At 54.2% G+C, this 14,607-nt stretch overlaps 1 protein-coding gene across 1 annotated transcript in view; it reads left to right on the top strand.

Moving 5' to 3' along the window:
* Positions 1-3,285: 3,285 nt before the first annotated feature.
* The window catches only part of ABCC3 (ATP binding cassette subfamily C member 3), a 46,455-nt gene continuing 35,133 nt past the window's right edge, over positions 3,286-14,607 (top strand). The window contains 1 exon segment of the mRNA XM_007103552.3: positions 3,286-3,414. Coding sequence (XP_007103614.2) covers positions 3,286-3,414 — 129 coding nt within the window.

The raw sequence follows: 14,607 nt of genomic DNA, 5'->3' as shown, positions 1-14,607 counted from the left end.
CCAAATCAGATCAAAGCGCAGACTGGGGGCAGGGGGCAGCCTTGCAGAGGCCACAGGTGGGGCCAATGTAGGCCCCACCAGGCTGGGGTCTGGAGGAAAGAGGCCCCGCCCCACGGCATAAGAGGAGAGAGCTGGAGTTTGAGAGCAGGAGGCTGCTTCGGGGGTGCTCCAGACCTTCAAGGAGCCATGGGGTAAAAGAAACCAGGAGGTGAGTGGAGGGGAGAACAGGCAGCCTTCACTGTTCCACACCCTTCCCCCTGTCCTGTCAGTTCCCACCTGACTCTCCCCATTTGCAGCATTTCCTGTCCCTGGGTCTCCCTGACACCCACTTGCTCTGCTTTCTTCTCTCTGCTGTCATTCCTGCTCGAAACTGTACCTTGCAATTATCTTATCTTTCCATCTTTCTGCCAGGAAACTCCCGAGGCTGAGTTCCCCTGGGATGCTCACTGGCAGGGGAGACGCAGCACAGTCTGTGTGCATCCTGCCTGGAGCTGCAGTCATTCGAGGAGAGAGGATGGGGCTGGGGCCATTAAAGCTGGGGGATGTCAGCTGCCAACCCACAGGTCTTTATGGCTCCTCTCAGGAGCCTCAAGCTGGAAACATCTTTGTTCTGAAAACTCAAAAGCAGAGTGGACAGTACCCACTGCTGGGACTGTACCTAATGCTACAGTGGCCTTGCTACTTATGACCTCTTTTAAGGACACAGGATGCTTGTTTAGTCAGTCAACAAACATTTCCTAAAGACCAACTTTGCCGGGCACTGTCCTGGGTGCTGAGGATATTGTGATAAACAAGATTATCCTTAAGATGGTCCCTATCCTTAAGATGTTCGCAGTCTTTTGGGGGAGATAAGCAAGACAGTCAATGACAGAGTACAGGGAGGGAGGGAGGGCTGTGCAGAGGGAGGGCCCCTAGCCCAGGATTGGGGTGGGCGAGGTTCAAGGAAGGCTTGGGGGAGGGGCATTTGAGTAAAATCTTCAAGAATGAATAGAGTTAGTCAGGTGCAGAAAGGGAGGTGAGGCACAGGGAGGAGAGTAGCCAAGCAGTCTTGAGAGGGGCGGGGCGGGAGTGCAACAGCTAAGGATACAGGAAATGCATCCTGCCCAGAGGATGCATGGAAATAGCCCAGCCTTCAGAAGACATGGAGCTCATCCTGCCTCTGCAAGGATAAGACAACTCAGGGCCTCACTTTTCTTTTTCTGGTGAGAACGACCAAAACCATAATGTCCCAGGAATATCGTAGTTGTTATTCAACGGCTGTGTGAAAGGGGCCACATTCCGCGAGGGGCCAGGAAGGGCAAACTCCCAATGAGTGCCTCAAGAGAGACGAGACAGGAGGAGGCAAGGATTACCAGGTCTCCCACCATGATCTCGGAGGTTCCCACCCAATGTCGCAGGCTTGGGAATGGCTCTCCAGTAGCAAGATGAGAAGGCTGGGGCCAAAGAGGATGGTGCTGCAGCCACAATGCTAAAGACAGGACCCAAGCATCCTAGCCCCAGACTCGAGGAAGGGTTAGTGGAGGAGTCCCAGCTGCTCCCCATAGAAGCCTAGATCAGCAGGGCGGGAAGAGAACTTAGATGGCATCTTGTCCAAGTTGCTCAAGAAAATGAGTCCCAGGGACATCAAGCGGCTTGTCACACAGTATACTAAAGGTTCTGTCCAAAGTGTGGAGGGGCGTTGGAGGTGACTCAGTCAATCCCTGCCCTCAGGAACTTCACAGACTGGCAGAGAAGGCAGATTCTTCACAACTAAATATAACCCAAGATACACTGCTACAAGAGTGTGAAAGCTCTATAGAGTCTGGCTCAGAGACGGAGGGGGCCTGGAGACTGGGTGAGTGGAGGGCAGTGGGGGCAGACCAAGGGCTGAGAGGACTTGCCCAGGGTGGGGGAGAAGGCCTCAGTCCACTGCCTGGGGAAGGGAGAGCCTTGTCCACCCTGCTCCCACCCCCACCTCATGCCGGGCTCAGATCTCTGTTCTGATAGCCCATGGCTGAAGAGACTTCCTTCTGGTGACTTCCTGCCTGCCCAGAGGGATAGGAGATGGCTGCTCCTTCTGTGCTATCTTACTGGCACCCACCCACACCTGCTGCTGAGCAGCCAAGCAGGAAAACGCATTGTTTTAAGAACAAGGGCAGGGAAGAGATCACCTGGGCAGACCCTACAGACAAGAACAAGGTTGGGAGGCAAGGGTAGAGGAGAGATGGGCCAGGGGAAGAAGAGGTGCTGGGGGAACGGGGGATTCCTTCTCAACCCCAAGAGGGGTGGTGAATTGGCTTCTGGGATCCCGGTTAGGGAAGAGAGGATGACTGTGGGAGTGGAAAATGGAGGGAGGGAGGGAGCTGTCCCAGCATGGCCAAGCTGTGGCAAGCAGGAGGCCATTGACCCCAAAGCCATATTACTGATGCGGAATGTGGAGAATCAGTCTCAGGAGGAATGTGCTAATGTGGGGCCTTTCCTGGGGCCTTACCTGCCCATCCCCCACCCTTATCAGGCTGAAGTGGAGGAAACTAACACAAGGTGGATGCCTACTGAATGTGCCAGGAGATATGCTTGATGCTTTACATACCTTTCCCATTTAATCCTCAGAGTAACCCTGTGACATAGGTACTATGATTATCCTTGTTTTACAGATAATGAAAGTGGAGGCAGAGAGTGGTGCTGAAGCAGCAGGTGCAAAATCAGGGAGGGACAGAACCGCAGGCAGGCAGCAATTTAAGAGAATCATGGGAAGCCACCATCGGGATGATGTTGGGACCCCCTCCCATCCCTCTCTCCTTAGGTGTACACACACACACACACACACACACACACACACACACACGTGCACTTTCTGTGTGGGTGTCTGCCAGTTCCCGGACAACTCGTGGGGCAGAGGTAGCCCCTGGATTGTCTGGGCACACAGCTCTTCCCATTTCACAGATGAGGAGACTGACATTCAGAAATGAACGTGACAAGGATTTATTCACGGAGGGAGTCTTGCTAAGTCCCTTTTCATGCCCCTTGACTCCTGGCGGCCACCCTCTCCCCCCACTCCCCGCAGAGTCGTGCGCGGTTCGGGAGGGCATGTGTGTCCCTTGGAAACAGACCCTGCTCCAGCCCTATCAGCCTCATCTTTCCGGGGCATCTCTCCGGCGCGGCCCAGTGGCCACCCGAAGGGCTTGTCACTGTGTCAGTGGCCCGCCGCCACTGTCCCAAAATCCCTGCGGGAACCGCAGTTTCTTAGAGGCGCTGTCTCAAGTCGACCCAAAGGGCCTGGGGGGCGGGGCGGGGCGGAGCGCGGGAATGAGGCGGCTCTGGGCTGGCGCTAGGTCTGTCCCGGGCTGGTAGAGACCGTGCTCGCCGTCCTCGCAGCCGAGCTCCGGCCCCATGGACGCTCTGTGCGGCTCCGGGGAGCTCGGCTCCAAGTTCTGGGTAAGGAGGTGTCCCGGGACTGAGGGCGCGCACCGGCGAGCCCTTAGACAGCCCCGGGGAGGGGGCGATGTGATGCCAGGAGGGGGCCTGGTGGCGCCGCCCAGAGCCAGGTCCCTAGTGGCCTTCAGGACCTGCCCTGTCCTCCCCAGCCACATGGGAGAGCCTGGGAAAGCCAAGTACTAGGCTCCTGGAGGGCTCGGTGGGTGGCACCCTGAATTCAGAAAGTGCCCACACTTGCCACCTCACCGCAGTCCCTCTCCGGGGTTGACAGCAGGGGGCAGAAGTGGCATTTCCCCATTACTAGACCCTGATGGCACTTCAGCACCTGCCCCATAGACTGGGACTTGGATGCCCACTCCCACAGCTGGTCGACCAGGTGCTTTGGGAGCCTGGCTCCACTGGGCTGCCCCCTTCTTAAACGGTTCCTGCCTTCTTGGGAAGGGTTCCTTCTTTCCTCTGGGCAAGAGCCACCAGAGAGGAGGTGAGCCTCACTGCACCGGCGTCAGGAGGGAGAGGCAGACCTCACTCTGGAGGCAGGCCCTTACAGGTATAGGATAGCAGGATTTCCTGGTCCCCCCCCTCTCCTTTTACAGATGGGGAAGGGGAGGCCTAGAGACTTGCTCAAAGTCAGCCAGTTAGAGGAATGCAGAGCTGGGATAGAAAAGCAGGCCTTTTCACTCACGCGCCAAATCCCTTTCTAAGACATCAGGCTGCTTTTCAGGCTGCTGACTCCAGACCCCCAGCATAGTTGAGTGCAGTCCATGTAGACAGCGCAAGAGCTTTCTTACAGCTTTCAAAATCTACTCACAGCAGCTCCCTTGATCATCACTGCAGCTCTGGGAGGCAAGTGGTGGTGCGTTTCCATTTTACAGATGAGCTCAGATTCAAGGGGCTTGTCGGTGATCATCCGGGGGCTGCCCAGCATAGGCTGGTCTCAAATCCAGGGCCTCAGAATGCCAATCTCTAAAGCCTTTTGCCATTTCAAGTATTTGTACATATGTGCTTGGTGTTGTGTGTGCCCAGTGTGTGTTACCCATGGGTGGGTGCTTGTGTGGATGTGTGTGCATGTGTGTGCACATGTGTGTACATAAGTGTGTGTATACATTCAGGAACCCCACTCTTGGGCTGTGTTTGGGTTGGACTGAGGGGGGTTACATAGATTTTTGAAATGTGGGGCAATGGAATACCTGTAAAAAATATCTTTGGGGATCTCTTTTATTCTCTGGGTCACTAAATGGTTAATCAGAGATGGTGCAACTTCTCTGCGGCTGCCCTTCTTGCCACAGGAACCCTGTCTGTCATCCAGCCTGGCCTGGTCACATGTTGCCAGCGTCCAGAGTTTGCCCCTTTGGCTCAAGAGTAGACTTCCCCTCACTGCCACTTGAGCCTGGTTGATGTGGCTACAGCATGGTCACGGTGTCTGAGGTGGCCAGGCGCAAGAATTGTAAATTAAGGGGGCAGATGTGCCCAAGCCTCAAGTGCAAGGGCCCCCTGTTCCTGGGTGGACAGTTAACCCTGAGAGCTTAGGACTGTCCAGGGACAGGCTTCAAGGGACCAGGAGTTGGGGAACTCAGGACTCTCTCCCTGTTCTCAGCTTAGAGATCCTTTGGCTCTACCCTTCCATGATACTGTGGAATCAAGTGTCAGAGCTTGGGGGCTTGGAGCATCTGGCCCTGCCCCTCATTGCAGAGCTGGGGAAACTGAAGGAATGGACTTGTCAAGGTCACATGACAATCAGCTATGGAGTGCTGGACTGGGAAACAGGACCCTGAGGTGTGGCTCCAACTTTGCCAGTGCCTGACTGTGAACATTTGGGCTTCTGGACTCCCGGAGCCTCAACTTCCTGTTGCTCGTGAGCTGTGTGTACCTCCTCTGAGAACCTCAGGGTCCATGGGAGGCTCAGCTATGTTAGGTCCAAGGGATGACTCCCTTGAGGTCTCTACGTGGATACCTCAAATGACAAGGGAACTGACCACTCCTCTTCCCGACCTTAACGTCTAAACACCTTCCATCTTCCACATTATCTTCTTGGCTCCTGAAAGCTGTTCCAGGCTGTACCCAGTGTGGCTGGTGACTGGAGGTGGAGTGGGAAGAAACCAGGAAGGTTCCCAGCTCATCCTCTGAGGGTTTGCAGAGCTGAGACAAGGGAGGCAGGGTCTGAAGCCCAGAGGCTGGAGCTATAACTTTAGTTCTAGCTCAGTTACCCCAAAGGCCTGGAGTTCAGGACTACTCATTGGTGCTGTGCTAGTTTGCATCTCATTTTCATTGTATATTATTCAGGTATACTTGTCCCTGAACCTTTTATCTTAGGGACCTGTGGGTGACCCACCTTGATGGAAGTAGTTCAGGGAAGCCAGGAGATACCTGAGCCAAGGGTGAAAAGGTGGGGGAGGGGGACATGATTCAGGCCCCTCTGGGCCACTCGTCTACTCTACCAAGCCTTTTTTTTTTTTAATTATTTTTGGCTGCATTGCTGTGCGTGGGCTTTCTCTAGTTGCGGCGAGCTGGGGCTACTCTTCGTTGTGGTGCGCAGGCTTCTCATTGCGGTGTCTTCTCTTGTTGTGGAACACAGGCTCTAGGCGTGCGGGCTTCAGTAGTTGTGGCTTGTGGGCTCTAGAGTGCAGGCTCAGTAGTTGTGGCGCACGGGCTTAGTTGCTCCGTGGCATGTGGGATCTTCCTGGACCAGGGCTCGAACCCGTGTCCCCTGCATTGGCAGGTGGATTCTTAACCACTGCGCCACGAGGGAAGTCCCTACCAAGCCTTTTTTGATAGCTTATCTTCACAGCCTCAGTTTTTCCACCTGTGAAATGGGGAAATAACCCATCTCCTAACTACCTCAGAAGACTGTTGTGGAGATCAAATAAGATAGGGAATGTAAAATGATTTGAGAACTTAAAACTCTCTGTTGGTGACAGGTCATGATACTCCTGGGAAGAGGAATAAAGAGAAAGAGATATGAGGTTAGAAGGAGGTGTTAGGTTTGGGAAGACCTACAAGAAAGGGGCTGGCATGGCTGTTGGGCCATGGGCTCCCATTTCAGCTGTTTGCTGGGGAATTTGTGGCTAAATCCATCCACCTCAGCCCCAGCTAAATGTGAGGGCAGGAGCCCCAGGGGACCCACGGACATGCGCACACACATCATGCACTCACACACGCTGTGTACTGAGTGAGTGACTCATCCTTTCTTTGACTCTCTCTCTTATCTCTACCCACTTTGGGGTGGATTACCAACATCTCTGATCATGCTTGGGAGTTTCATGGGAAATAAATTGCAAGAGAATGAACTGTGATCAAACAGCCCAGCCATCTTGGAACCAGAGATGCCTCTAGAACAAAGAAGGTGGAAGTGTCCCTTTCCTGCACCTCATTGCCCCCTGCCTGAAGGATTACTCCGTTCTGAGCAGTGGAGTTGGGCAGCACCAGTGGTGAAGAGAGTTCACAGAGGAAGGACCTGGGGCTGTTTGCCCTCAGGAGGTCTTGACCTGTTTGCAGAATTAGCTTTCATCTGACGGCTCCAGGAAGTTCCTGGGAGGCTGATGCGGCTTAGAAATCCAAAGGTCCTAACCAAAAAACTGGCAGAGGCAGGGCCCCTGAGGTTAGGCCAGTGGGTAGGAGGCAGACACCCCTCAGCCTACTGGACACCAAACCCCACCCCTACCAGGAACCCAGTCCCCCCTGCCAGGCCAGGACCACTAGAATCCCTTCTCTCCATCCCATCTGGGGCAACAAAGCTGGTGCTAGACCACTTTGAGCCTTTGAGCTTTTTGGCTTCTGGAAGAAAGGTTTTGTCCCTTGTGGCCCCAGGCTGGCTTCTCCCAAGCCCTGCTGCTCCCCGACTGCCCTGGACCTGGTCTGGAGGGCTGGAGACTTAGGAAAGGAAGTGAGTCAAGGAAGTGGCATTTGGGAGGGCACTTTGCCAAGCCCGCCTGCTGGTCCCCTGACCAGGAAATGGTCTTGGAGCGTGGGGCCAGCCAGGGAGGGAGATCCCAGGGGGGCCTGCCAGCTGACCCGCCCAGGAGGCAGGATCAGAGCACCTGAGTTGTGTCCACCCCTCCCTGGTGTGGCTGTCCCAGGGGCAACAGGTGCAGCAGGGTCCTGTGAGAGAGGGGGTGAGATTTGGATGTGCCACTGCTGTGTGACGGGCTCCCCCCGCCACACCTGGAGCTGTTCCTGTTTCCAGTGCTGGGGCCAGGTGGTGGTGCTGGGCTGGGGGTGGGTGCTAACAGGGGCCTAACCCTGGCTTGGATTTCTCCTTCTAACTGGATACTCAGGTTTCTAGTCCAGTGGCTCCCAGAACGCCAGCTAGTCTGTTACCCCGTGATGGCAACCCCTCCCCTGAGCTCTATGAAAAGGACTGCAGCAAAGAGGTGATTTGAGGGCAGGCTGTATGGCCGAAAGATTTTTAATGTTTCAGGTGATCTGGACACATGTGTTCCCTCCCCAAAGTGGGCTGTCATGTTGGAGCCCTAACGGGGACTGGGACTCTAGAGCTACACGGCCTGGGTTCAAGTCCTGGCGTCAGCCCTTGTGAACTGGGTCTGGTCACTTTCCAGCCAGGAGTCTCAGCTGGTGTGAACATTAAACAATAATCTTGGAACACAGTGGTTCTCCAATAAGCAAAGCTGTTGCTGGCTGGCAAGGCCCCTTTCAGAAGCAGACGCGCAGGCCAGGCTGTGAGCCAGGCTTTTGCCCCCACCCCCACCCCCACCCCCAGGCCCTTCCAAAAGCCGCAGTTTCAGCCACAGCACATGTGAACGGGCCCTTGCCCTTTCTGCACCTCCATTTCTGCTGAGATAAATGAACTTGTCAGTTGATCCCTTCTCCCCACCCCACAGGATTAAGGAAGTCATTACTCTTCTCGTGACAGAGGCTATCAACAAGCCTGGGGCCCCAGGGGCTGGGAAGTCCCTGAAGGCGCTGTGGCCCAGCTGGGACAGAGAGCTCTGGGGTCCTTACTGCCACCTGCCCCCTGCTGGGGTCTGCAGGGATTTCAGTCTTGGTGCCTATGAAGGGGCCCCTGCTGTGTGGTCCATTCTGGGTGCCAGACCTTATCAGCCCCATCCAGCTGTTTAATCACGTTATTAAGGTAGCTGTTGTTGCCACGGAAACTGTGTGGGTGGCAGTGGGAGAGGGGCTATGGGCTCAGCTCCCAGCCCAACTGGTGTTCTTCGGAATGGGAATTGGGGGCCAGTGGTTTGAGAAGGGGCCACCCATCGGGTTCTGTGGGATTGCAGGGAGTATCATGGGGTCCAGGAAATGACCTCCACCAACCGTGTCGTTTACCCTTAGCTTTGCTTGGGTCAGAGAGCCCCTCACGTGCCTTGGTGTCAAAGAGAGAGCATCCTGAGTTCCTGGGCATACAGTTGCAGAAGTGGGCTTGGGAGAGTGACTTTCATTTATTTGTTCACTCATTCTTTCTTTCTTTTGTTCAACAAATGCATAGGAGTGCTGTGTCTGTGCTAGGAGCTGTTCTAGGCAATGGCGAATACGCTGGTCAGCAGAACTAACCGACCCGTCCTCACGGAACACATATTCCAGTGAGAGAGGACAGAAAAACGATAAACATAAGAAGTAACTCAATTGTATACTATCCTAGAAAGTGATAAGGGCCATGGGGAAAATAGGACAGGCCAGCAGGGATGGGGATGCAGGAGCACGATGGGGGTTACGGTTCCAGTTTTAATCAGGAAGGTCAGGGTGGACCTCCACGAGAAGGTGAGGTCCGAGCACAAGCTTGCAGGTGACCAGGGCACGAGGCACAGCACTGCTGCCTTGAGGCAGGCACAGGCCTGACGTTTGGAGACCACACTGAGGCCAGGAGGCTGGTGGGATGAGAGAGGGGAGTGGGGAAGCTGAGGTCAGAGAGACAGGGGAGCAGATAATGAGGGTCTCGAGGCCCCCTGGGAGACTTTGGCTTTTACTATGAGTGAAATGAGGAGCCCTTGGCAGGTTTTAACCAGAGAAGTGACATGGTGCATCACTAAGACGTCTGGCTTAGGTTTCATGAAGACTTGCCTCCAGCTGCTGTGCTGGAGGAGACTGCTAGGCAAGCGGCAGGCGTGGAAGCAGGGAGGCCAGAGAAGCCGCGACGCCACAATCCATGTGAGAGTGTGGGGTGGAGAGAAGCAGTCGGGTCCCGGATATATCAGGGAGATCCAAATGAAGATGGCTGTTTATAGATTAAAAAGAGTCGAATATAGCCCTTTCATATCGTTCAGCCTAATAATTTGAAGGTAGAGTGGACAGGATTTGCTAAAAGGTTGGGTGTGGGCTCTGAGAGAAAGAGAAAGAATCAAGGATGACTCAGAGGATTCCGGCCTGGGAGAAGGAAAGCACTGCCCTGCATCAAGGTGGGCAGGTTGGAGAAGGGGGGACGGGCAGGATTTCCGTTCTGAACATGCTGTGCGTGACGTGTCCTGTCGTTGTCCTAGCAAGCAGTCTAAGGACACAGGCAAGGACAGGTACCCACTGTCTCCTGGAGAGGGCTCTGCCCAGCTGGGACATGCGTATCTGAAGGAAAGGAGCCCAGGCCGGATCTCCCTGTGGGTCAAAGCAGTCATCTGGTCCTCCCAAGACCTCTTGACTGTTGCCACAGTGGAACTTGTTAATGAAACCAAAACGAGGTCCCGGCAGCCTCTGCTCAGTCACCTGCTTCCTCCAGTGTTGCCCTATTTGAGTCAGGGTGCTTTGCTGTTTATTCTCCCCCGCTGCGGGGAGCTGGCTGGGATGCTGTCATTACTCCCATTAGTGTGGAGACTGAGGTTCAGAGAGATGAGGTCTCCAAAGAGGCAGCCCGCACTGGCTCTTCTGCGTCAGGGTTTGGTTCTCCTCGGGACCACTCCCTGCCTGCCTCAGAGAGGCCTGACCCTGACCCAGTGAAAGTGGTGATCCCTGGTTGTGCCTTTGAATTCAGACTCCCGTCTACCTATACACACTCTCCCTTGTCTGTCAACGCACAGACCTTGACTCACAAGGTCAATCTGGGCTGCTTCTCATACCTGGCCCTGTGCTGGGAGCTGGAAGGTGTGGGGCAGGAGAGGAGAGGGGTAAGAGTAGGGCCCAGTGTCTATCCTTCACGTTGCTGTAGAGAGAGGATGTATTCACAGGTGCAGGTCCAAGCAGCACAGGGTGGGAGAGACCCCAGCTCGGTGCCATGAGGCCTGGGTGTCCGTCCCAGCTCCCAACTGCCAGGTGTCCTTGGACATGTTGCCAGAGCAGGTGGAGCCTGCTTGTTCTTCTGCGTAATATTGTTCGTCGTCTTTTCTTTTGGAATAACGACCACGTAAGTGCTATAATAAAATGCTACTGAAACATAAGGGGTCTTGATCACTCTCAGCTGATAGCCACTTATCTGGCTGTTGAGAGCATACAAAATAAAGCAAGGAAGAGCCTGCTGGAGGCTGGGGTACCCCAGAAATGCTTTCTGTAGGAGGTGAAGCTCAGCTTGGGCCCGGAGAGGCTGGCAGTTCACTCCAGCTTAGCTTTGCTTGGGTCAGAGAACCCCTCACGTGCCTTGGTGTCAAAGAGAGAGCATCCTGAGTTCCTGGGCATACAGTTGCAGAAGTGGGCTTGGGAGAGTGACTTTCATTTATTTGTTCACTCATTCTTTCTTTCTTTTGTTCAACAAATGCATAGGAGTGCTGTGTCTGTGCTAGGAGCTGTTCTAGGCAATGGCGAATACGCTGGTCAGCAGAACTAACCGACCCGTCCTCACGGAACACATATTCCAGTGAGAGAGGACAGAAAAACGATAAACATAAGAAGTAACTCAATTGTATACTATCCTAGAAAGTGATAAGGGCCATGGGGAAAATAGGACAGGCCAGCAGGGATGGGGATGCAGGAGCACGATGGGGGTTACGGTTCCAGTTTTAATCAGGAAGGTCAGGGTGGACCTCCACGAGAAGGTGAGGTCCGAGCACAAGCTTGCAGGTGACCAGGGCACGAGGCACAGCACTGCTGCCTTGAGGCAGGCACAGGCCTGACGTTTGGAGACCACACTGAGGCCAGGAGGCAGGTGGGATGAGAGAGGGGAGTGGGGAAGCTGAGGTCAGAGAGACAGGGGAGCAGATAATGAGGGTCTCGAGGCCCCCTGGGAGACTTTGGCTTTTACTATGAGTGAAATGAGGAGCCCTTGGCAGGTTTTAACCAGAGAAGTGACATGGTGCATCACTAAGACGTCTGGCTTAGGTTTCATGAAGACTTGCCTCCAGCTGCTGTGCTGGAGGAGACTGCTAGGCAAGCGGCAGGCGTGGAAGCAGGGAGGCCAGAGAAGCCGCGACGCCACAATCCATGTGAGAGTGTGGGGTGGAGAGAAGCAGTCGGGTCCCGGATATATCAGGGAGATCCAAATGAAGATGGCTGTTTATAGATTAAAAAGAGTCGAATATAGCCCTTTCATATCGTTCAGCCTAATAATTTGAAGGTAGAGTGGACAGGATTTGCTAAAAGGTTGGGTGTGGGCTCTGAGAGAAAGAGAAAGAATCAAGGATGACTCAGAGGATTCCGGCCTGGGAGAAGGAAAGCACTGCCCTGCATCAAGGTGGGCAGGTTGGAGAAGGGGGGACGGGCAGGATTTCCGTTCTGAACATGCTGTGCGTGACGTGTCCTGTCGTTGTCCTAGCAAGCAGTCTAAGGACACAGGCAAGGACAGGTACCCACTGTCTCCTGGAGAGGGCTCTGCCCAGCTGGGACATGCGTATCTGAAGGAAAGGAGCCCAGGCCGGATCTCCCTGTGGGTCAAAGCAGTCATCTGGTCCTCCCAAGACCTCTTGACTGTTGCCACAGTGGAACTTGTTAATGAAACCAAAACGAGGTCCCGGCAGCCTCTGCTCAGTCACCTGCTTCCTCCAGTGTTGCCCTATTTGAGTCAGGGTGCTTTGCTGTTTATTCTCCCCCGCTGCGGGGAGCTGGCTGGGATGCTGTCATTACTCCCATTAGTGTGGAGACTGAGGTTCAGAGAGATGAGGTCTCCAAAGAGGCAGCCCGCACTGGCCCTTCTGCGTCAGGGTTTGGTTCTCCTCGGGACCACTCCCTGCCTGTCTCAGAGAGGCCTGACCCTGACCCAGTGAAAGTGGTGATCCCTGGTTGTGCCTTTGAATTCAGACTCCCGTCTACCTATACACACTCTCCCTTGTCTGTCAACGCACAGACCTTGACTCACAAGGTCAATCTGGGCTGCTTCTCATACCTGGCCCTGTGCTGGGAGCTGGAAGGTGTGGGGCAGGAGAGGAGAGGGGTAAGAGTAGGGCCCAGTGTCTATCCTTCACGTTGCTGTAGAGAGAGGATGTATTCACAGGTGCAGGTCCAAGCAGCACAGGGTGGGAGAGACCCCAGCTCGGTGCCATGAGGCCTGGGTGTCCGTCCCAGCTCCCAACTGCCAGGTGTCCTTGGACATGTTGCCAGAGCAGGTGGAGCCTGCTTGTTCTTCTGCGTAATATTGTTCGTCGTCTTTTCTTTTGGAATAACGACCACGTAAGTGCTATAATAAAATGCTACTGAAACATAAGGGGTCTTGATCACTCTCAGCTGATAGCCACTTATCTGGCTGTTGAGAGCATACAAAATAAAGCAAGGAAGAGCCTGCTGGAGGCTGGGGTACCCCAGAAATGCTTTCTGTAGGAGGTGAAGCTCAGCTTGGGCCCGGAGAGGCTGGCAGTTCACTCCAGGCCCGAAGACCAGATGGTCAGAGTTGGGGGTGGCCTTGGGCCAGCTATCTGGACAGCAACTAAGTGGACGGGATAAACTGGCTTGCCAAGCATTAAAGCAGGGTGCAGCTGCCCCTTGACAGTGGAACGGATAAGTGCATGGGTCCATCCATTCAATGGACCATGTGCAGAAATGGGGAGGGAGAGTCCACACTCACACTCAATGCCAAGGATGACGCCCCCAAACGCAGTGCGGAGAGAAGAAGCCAGACATGAAAGATCCAGGAAATGTGTGATTTCCTTTATAGGAAGGTCCCACATGGGCAAAATCACATGTTGTTGGAACTTAGAACAGTGTTCTCCTGGGATGAGGAGTGGCTTGGAGGGGGCACAACAGGGGCTTCTGGGGGTTGGCAATGTCCTGTTTCTTGATTCTAGTTCTAGTTACACAGGCGTGTTCAGTGTGTGAAAATTCACTGAGGTGTATACTTAAGTCGTGTGTACTTTTCTGTAAGTATACTATACTTGGCTAAGAAATGTTTTAAAGGGGAAAACAATATGGGCCAGGGCATCTGTCTCCCCTCCCCTGGTACAGCCTGATCAGGCCTACAGAATAACCCCTCCCTGTGACCCAGTGCCCAGCCCAGGGCCATGTGCCCAGTGCTTAGCAGGGGTCTTCTGGTCCTTAGCTCACATTGCTTGAGCGACTCCTGAGTACAGGGCTCTAGAATTCAAGATGTACACAGTACAACCTCTGCCCTCCGCGGTTTGAGTGAAACGCCCCAAAGAAGCATGTCCCTGGATCTCATGCTCTCCAGGGGCAGGGACAGGTCTGTTCCGAGTGTGCCTCCCCGCTGTGCCTGGCTCATAGCAGGCCTTTATCAGAGCGTCATCAAGTGGAAGACATACTCCAGAAGGCGGCTAGGTGCTGACTTCAGAGCAGGAAGGGTGCTCAAGATGGGAGAGGTGGGTCCTAAGCCTGGCCCACCACCCTTCCCTGTAGTTGTTGGGATCTTGACAAGTGGAAGAAATAGGGACCCAGCTGAGCGAAGGTGTAGGAGTGAGACTCTCAGAGCAGATTTAGAGTGAAGTGAGTTTGGCAGTGGGGGACGGGGGCAGTGAGAAGGCAAGGAGGGGTGCTTGCACTTGGCTCCAGGGGCAACAGGGGCCCCTGCAGGTCTGGGGCCATGAGGCAAGGGGCACAACGCTGCCTTTCAGGAACCTTGCAGCCATGGGCAGGTGCTTTGGAAGCAGAGGGCTGACTCAGATGGGATTAAAGAGTGAGGGTAGGCTGAGGAAAGGGAAGCAGGGTGTGCAGACCACTCCATGAAATATTTTCTTAAGATGGGATAACTCAGGCACATAGATAGTTTAATAGTTCACATACAGACTGCCAACAAACACATGAAGAATGCTCAACATCATTAATCATTAGAGAAATGCAAATTAAAACTACAATGAGATATCATCTCACACCGGTCAGAATGGCCATCATCAAAAAATCTAGAAACAATAAATGCTGGAGAGGGTGTGGAGAAAAGGGAAC

Source organism: Physeter macrocephalus, chromosome 14, assembly GCF_002837175.3.
Source record: "Physeter macrocephalus isolate SW-GA chromosome 14, ASM283717v5, whole genome shotgun sequence".
Lineage (NCBI taxonomy): Eukaryota > Metazoa > Chordata > Mammalia > Artiodactyla > Physeteridae > Physeter > Physeter macrocephalus.
This window is presented reverse-complemented; position numbering and strand designations above follow the sequence as displayed.